This window comes from Perca fluviatilis, chromosome 8, assembly GCF_010015445.1.
Source record: "Perca fluviatilis chromosome 8, GENO_Pfluv_1.0, whole genome shotgun sequence".
NCBI lineage: Eukaryota > Metazoa > Chordata > Actinopteri > Perciformes > Percidae > Perca > Perca fluviatilis.
In genome coordinates this window covers 27009012-27015822 of record NC_053119.1, presented here as the reverse complement: position 1 = coordinate 27015822, position 6811 = coordinate 27009012, and the positions used below count along the sequence as shown (strand labels likewise).

The 6811-nt window shown below is 41.9% G+C and overlaps 2 protein-coding genes across 2 annotated transcripts; one reads left to right on the top strand and one right to left on the bottom strand.

Moving 5' to 3' along the window:
* Positions 1–1452: 1452 nt before the first annotated feature.
* mthfs (5,10-methenyltetrahydrofolate synthetase (5-formyltetrahydrofolate cyclo-ligase)) lies at positions 1453–2595 on the bottom strand. Its single transcript, XM_039808578.1, has one exon. It carries the CDS (start codon positions 2476–2478, stop codon positions 1873–1875), a length of 606 nt encoding a protein of 201 aa, XP_039664512.1. The 5' UTR covers positions 2479–2595; the 3' UTR covers positions 1453–1872.
* Positions 2596–2754: 159 nt separating this feature from the next.
* On the top strand, positions 2755–5850 carry LOC120564007 (tripartite motif-containing protein 16-like). The gene is made up of 7 exons (XM_039808577.1): positions 2755–3151; positions 3381–4001; positions 4107–4202; positions 4319–4552; positions 4633–4789; positions 4895–4939; positions 5026–5850. The coding sequence occupies exons 2-7, from the start codon at positions 3408–3410 to the stop codon at positions 5535–5537; spliced, it is 1638 nt and encodes a 545-aa protein (XP_039664511.1). The 5' UTR covers positions 2755–3151; positions 3381–3407; the 3' UTR covers positions 5538–5850.
* Positions 5851–6811: the final 961 nt, after the last annotated feature.

Genomic DNA, 6811 nt, shown 5'->3' with positions numbered 1-6811 from the left:
TATATTTAAATCTTAAATCTCAGACTATACTGATATTGCACTATTCCACATTTTTAAATTCTATTGTACTACTGCATACTTAACAGTATTTAAAAATATATATATATATTTCTTACTGTGCTTTCTGTTTTTATTCTTTATATGTTAAGTGGGTGTTGTACTTTGAGAGCAAAGATTATTTGTTTACGCAAACCTGGCCAATAAAGCTGATTCTGATGAGTATAAGGTTATAAACAAAAATGAAACAAAGTGTGTGCACTGAATTTCTCGCCATGAGATGAGAGGTAAATCCTTCCTGTCCACAACTAAAATCTTGTGTTTTAAGTAGCTATAGAAAATGAGATTGCATCAAACAGTAGCGCAACGCACGACAAATCATCCACCCCTTCCTGTAACTTTGCGTTGACATTCAGGGTGAATGGCCAGGAGGTAGCAGGTGACAGCCAATGTGATGTGGTTGGTTTTGTAACCTGCCAGAAGAAAGACGAAAATCCCACCCATGACCTCATTCTCAGTTATCGTTTTTTTTGTGGACGTCTCTAAATTGCATCCACATTTCCCTTCACTTGCGTCTTAGTCCCTCACACCAAGGAAGCATGGGAGAGAAGAAGGAAATTATCCCTGTGTTCCAATACCCATACAACCATACCGTTTAGTATGCCAGAAAATGTTTTACCATGTTCCAATACATAGTATGTCAAATGCACTATGCCAAAAATAACCAGGATGTTTAAAGGTCCCATGACATGGTGCTTTTTGGATGCTTTTCTATAGGCCTTAGTGGTCCCCTAATGCTGTATCTGAAGTCTCTATCCCAAAATTCAGCCTTGGTGCAGAATTACAGCCACTAGAGCCAGTCCCACAATGAGCTTTCCTTTGTATGTGCCATTTCTGTGTCTGTAGCTATTGAGGAGGAGAGAGAGGGGGGGGGCAAAGTGGAGAGTGGGGGTGTGGCCTTGACCAACTGCCACTTTGCTCGTTTGAAAGCCATGATGTCTCTCTCTCATGGGTGGGCCAAATTCTCTGGGTGGGCAAAGCAGAGAAAGGGGAGGTAACCTCGCTCCTTATGACCTCATAAGGAGCAAGATTCCAGATCGGCCCATCTGAGCTTTCATTTTCTCAAAGGCAGAGCAGGATACCCAGGGCTCGGTTTACACCTATCACCATTTCTAGCCACTGGGGGACCATAGGCAGGCTGGGGGAACTCATATTAATGTTAAAAAACCTCATAAAGTGAAATTTTCATGCCATGGGACCTTTAAAGTTCAAGCGCAATGTAATGAAAAAATAGTACGTCCCAATTGTATGCATACTGCATGCAACAGTACATACTTTGTAATGGCAGAGGCAGTACGTATGCAATTTACAACTAAGTTCATGCTTCTTCTTTTTTTGCATTTCCTAATACAGCTTTATTTGCACTTCTTTTCATTTGATTGTCCATTCACGTTGTAAAGCACTTCTTCATTTTAAGTAGTTAGCGATTAGAAAAACATAGTAGCTCTTTATGGCAACATCAGCACCACAGACAGCATGGCACAAAACCAGGTTTCAGCACCTTCAACGCAAATATCAATACAGCCGTTGAATTAGTCGCTTAACCTGTATAATGCCACGACAGATGACATTTCGACAAGTAATAGGAATACCACAGATGGAACCAATAGGCCTAACACTAATGGGCCGTCGTTAGTCTCATAGTCCCCCCCCCCCGGGCTATTCCTGCTGTAACAAGTCAAAATGTCTGCAGTGAGAGTCGATTATTAGTGTTTAATTGAAAGGCCGGGTTAAACCGTTGGCTCACTTTGGCGCGTAGCCTAGACATATAGAACCCCAAACTGAGTTCAAGGACCACCACTGACGATCGATTAGCTACTCCTCCTTCTCATACAGGACTTCATCTATGAGCACATCGTTGTCGTCGACGGGGATCTCCTGACACAGCTGCTCCTTGAAGGCCAAGGCGAGGGTGTAGGGCTTTCCTTTGGGGTGTCTGAGGCAGCGCTCCAAGTAGGTGTCGTAGAAGCCCTTCCCTCGTCCCAGACGCTTCCCCGACTCGTCAAAACCCAGGCCCGGCATCAAGATCAGGTCCAGACCTCCTGCAGAGAGCGCTTCCTCTCTGCTCTGATCATCTTCGGCAGGCTGTCGGATGTCCCATGACGTCAGAGGCAGCGTCTCCATGTCCTGCAGACTGTTGAGCTTCAACATGTCCATATGGTTGCTGCTGCTGCTCTCATATCTGGGAATGAAGCAGCTTTTGCCACATTTAAACACGTCTTTGATGATTTCTTCAGTGCGCACCTCATCGCCCATGCTGAGAAACACTGCGATCCTCTTACAGGACACGTACTTGGGGTGTCTGAACAGCTGCTGGGAAAGCACGAGAGACTGCCGTTGTTTCTCCTCGTCGCTCAACGCTGCAACCCGTCGCTTGATTTCTTTCCTCAAAGCTTGCTTTGCTGCACGCACGGCGGCCATTCTGCTCTTGAGAACTTCTCACGGAGGAGAAAAACCATGAGAAAAACACGCGAAGAGAGAGGAAACGAGCGTGTTTACAGAGAAATGCGACGTCACGTAAAGCGACGTCCGTTTCTGATGACGGTGGCACAGCTGGATTTGCTGACAGCGTCTGTTATATTTTTAAAGGCTAGCGTTATATTCACACACAATTAAGTAATACTCCAATTCGCTACCAGCCGACCTTGTTTAGACACATTTACTTGTATTTTATTAATTAAACGTTAGGCCTACCAGCCTTATTTTTTTAGGTTTATATTGTCGACTTGTTTTATTTTGCTTTGCACTTTATAGTTTGTGCTTATACATTTACACAATTATATTAAATGTAGCCTAATGATTTTTTTAAATGTTGTAAATAAAAACGATCAATCTGTCAATATAAATCCTACAGGCTGCACAGTATTTAAATTTAGAAATAGGCTACTTTTTGATCCCACAAGTGGAAATTACATTTGTTGTTATTACACAAGCGCTTTGCCTGAAACGACAGCTGACAGCACAGGGAGAGAACAGATTTAAAGCAGAGTTGCTATGCTGTGATTGGCCCTTGAATTTCGTGGCCAAGTCTGATCGGTTTAACTGAAAGTATCGCTTCTAAACAGCTGATTTGATTTAAGAAGAAAGAGTAGTGGTACGTCTTCCTGAAAGAATTTACGCTGCGCTTCATTTTGCGACATTTGTAGCCTAAAAGTGTAAAAGAAATTTTTTTTAAAGACTGCTGTCCCTTTAGAATGATAATTAGATAGTATCATCGGCTAGATAGACAAGTGTGAATTTAGTTGAATGTGTGATTGGGAGGCCTATTCTGGGCTTTACAGGGTTAACGCTCTCCCTTATAACAGCCACTTTTGATTTCACAGGAAACGAAACTTAGGGGAGTGCTGAAGATGGCAGCGTGCAAAGAGACAGATTATTTATCCTGCTCGATATGCTTGGATATACTGAAAATACCTGTGACTCTTCATTGTGGCCACAGCTACTGTATGGGCTGTGTAAATGGCTACTGGGACCAGGAGGATCGTTGTGGTGTTTACAGCTGTCCCCAGTGTAGACACACATACATCCCCAGACCTGTGTTGAACAAGAACACAGTGTTGGCTGATTTGGCAGGGAAAATGTCTCCAGAAGAAGAAGAAAAACAACAACCCACTCCTCCTGTGAAGGTTGAAGTCGACCCAGTGGATGTGGAGTGTGATGTCTGCGCTGCAAATTTGAAGCTGAAAGCTGTCAAGTCTTGCCTGGTGTGTCTTGCTTCTTTCTGTGCTACTCATCTGCAGCCCCACTATGAGTCTGCTGCTTTCAAAAAGCACAAGCTAGTGGAAGTCTCTGCCTCCATACAAGAAAAGATCTGCTCTAAGCATGACAAGCTGCTCGAAGTCTATTGCCGCAGTGATGGCCAGTGCATCTGCCTGCTTTGTGTGATGGATGAGCACAAAGGTCATGACACTGTCTCGGCTGCAGCAGAGAGGAAAGAGAAACAAGTAAGAATCATTATTCTTTTTGCAATTGTCAAAGTCGTATTGCTGCGAAAGTCGGAATGTCTGTAAATATTGTTTTGCACAAACACAGTATGATTTTATTTTCAGAAACTATTTGGAAAGAAAAAACAAAGATACCAACAGGGAATACAGGAGAAACAGAAGCAGCTGCGGCAGCTGAGACAGAAAATGAAAGCACTGCAGGTGAGTTGTTTTGTACTTTTTCTCAGCTGTCTTAAATGCATTAAACGTGTCCTCTCTCCCTTACCTTTTAAAGTAACTGACATACTGACATTTGTATTTTTTATCTCTACTGTCAGTGTTCTGGGGCTGCAGCTCTTGATCAAAATGAGAAGGCCTATACTGAAATAGTCCAGATGGCAGATAAAAGGCGCTGTACTGTGAGAGAGCTGATCAGAGTTCAGGAGACGGCTGCGGTGAGCCGAGCTGAGGCGCTCGTGGATCGGCTGGAGAAGGACATCTCTGAGCTGAGAAAGGGAGAGGATGAACTCAAGCAGCTGTCTCTCACTGAGGATCACATTCATTTCCTGCAGGTACACACACAGTCAAACATAGATTATTGAGCGAGTAGCACTTTACTTCATGTTGTGTTTCTCTTTTCACATGTTTCTAGAGCTGCCAGTCCATTTTTGACTGTCCAGAACCTGACACGTGGTCTGATTTTGACATCCTTCTACACACGCCTTTTGACTTTGTGACAAAGGCTATTTCTATTTTGAGAGACAAAATGGAAAACATGTCCAGAGATATTGCAGAAATATCTCAGACGTGTAAGAAAATAACATAATTACAATCATTTGTTTATTTACTGAAATGATGTGGTATAAATAGCCAGTTTTACCAAAATGCTCTTTTGTCATGTTTTCTGTTTTTAGTTCAAGCTGATCCTGATCCTGAGACAAGACAGGAGTTCTCCCTTTGTGAGTCATTCATATTTTTGATCGGCCACACTGTGCTTTCCTTTCAATGTATGTCACACTGAATTATAAGAACTTTTACATTTCAGATTCCTGCCGCTTAAGTTTGGATCCCAACACTGCATTTGAAAACCTTTTGCTCTCCGAGGGAAACCGCAGAGTGACCTGGATTAAAAAAGCCCAGAGGTATCCATATCACCCGGAGAGATTTACCAAATATGATCAAGTGTTGTGCACTGAAGGTTTATGTGGAGTTTGCTACTGGGAAGTTGAGTGGCGAGGGCCCAGGGTGGAGGTCGCTGTGTGCTATAAAGGGGCAGGGCTGGATGAAAGTGGCTTTGGATACACAGATCAATCCTGGTGCATTTCCCTTTCAAATGTTGGTTGCACCTTCTGGCATAGTGGAATCAAAACCAAAGTATCCACCCACTGCTCCTCTACCTTAGGAGTGTATCTGAACCATAAGGCAGGGAGCCTGTCCTTCTACAGCGTGTCTGATTCTGGTCAAATGATGCTCCTTCACAGAGTTCACACCACATTCTCCCAGCCTCTGTACCCTGGGTTCATGGTCTGCAGAGGGGCCTCCGCTAAGGTAATGTAATCTAAGTAAAGGGCACCCACTGTCAAGGTTGCTCAAGTAAAGCATCATTATTAAAGTATGTTTATTCTCTGTGCACTGTTTTGTGTGTGCGTTAAACAACAGCGCTAAAGAGGCCTTGACTCCAAAAGTGTTGTCTGTTGATCGTTGCTCATTATTTGATAGTATTCTTTAAAATGTTTATTTTTGCAAGGAAAAGGCTGAAGATGGTATTTGGCACAGATGTGAGATTTTTGTGTGTGTTCCATGTTCCTTGTCCTGTAATGGATCCCTTTAACTGTAAACTGTAAAAGCAATAAACTGCAAAAGCAATGTATTGTTTGTGTAAGTAGAATAATTTTATATAAAAATGTTCAAAATTAACAGAAGTCAAACTGATCTAGCCTAGCTATGTGTGTACTAAGGTTTTTTTTTCTCTCTTTTTATTCAAAATAACCATACACACATGGCTTCATTTAAAAAATAGAGGTACACTATTAAGCATGTCAAGATAACTTGTGGATACTAGTATACTGCTTACTTTATAATTGTATACCAATGGCGTTTAGTTAAATAAGGCTACAATATGTTTTGTCAATTCAAATAATTGATGATGGTCACATTTGTATAGGCCATTTGTAAAGCACATAGCTGCCCTACAAGCAAATTCATTCTGAAGTTATAGAGATTTAAAGCATATACAGAATTTTTTTACGTGATTGTATAATTTTTGTAATTATTTTGTTTCCAAAAAAAGAATAAAAATAGAGACCCATAAAGAGAGAAACAATTTATTGTAGTCTGCGTTTCAGCACATTCATCTTAAGTGTCCCCAGATCTGTTGGATAGACAGGTTGCATCAGCGTGCTGTGCTGTCTACCACATTTTCTCTGTTGCTGCTACCAACTCATTGTGGTTTAGAAAGAAGTTTTAAAAACCCCATTTGGGGGCAGCCCAACAAGCTGTAAACACACAGTTTACACCGCCAATGTGTTAGCTAAGTTAGCAGTTGCCTATTTACACACCCAGCAGAAATTAGCATTCATTTAGTCATGTTTCTGGCCACCTGATGAATATATAGGCTATGTAAGTCCAATATTCACTATTTGGGTCTCCATCACTTATAAGTTAATATCTGTGTTCACAAGCTTCGATGCTCGAAATTAAGTTCATGAGAGCGGTGAAAGCGAACCAGAAACGGTAAAGTTGTTGAACCAACAAAATCAGCTGAAATATGCTAAAATGCTCTGTGGAGCGGAGGGGCATTGCTGTAATACATCATTTTAGAATTTTCTGTG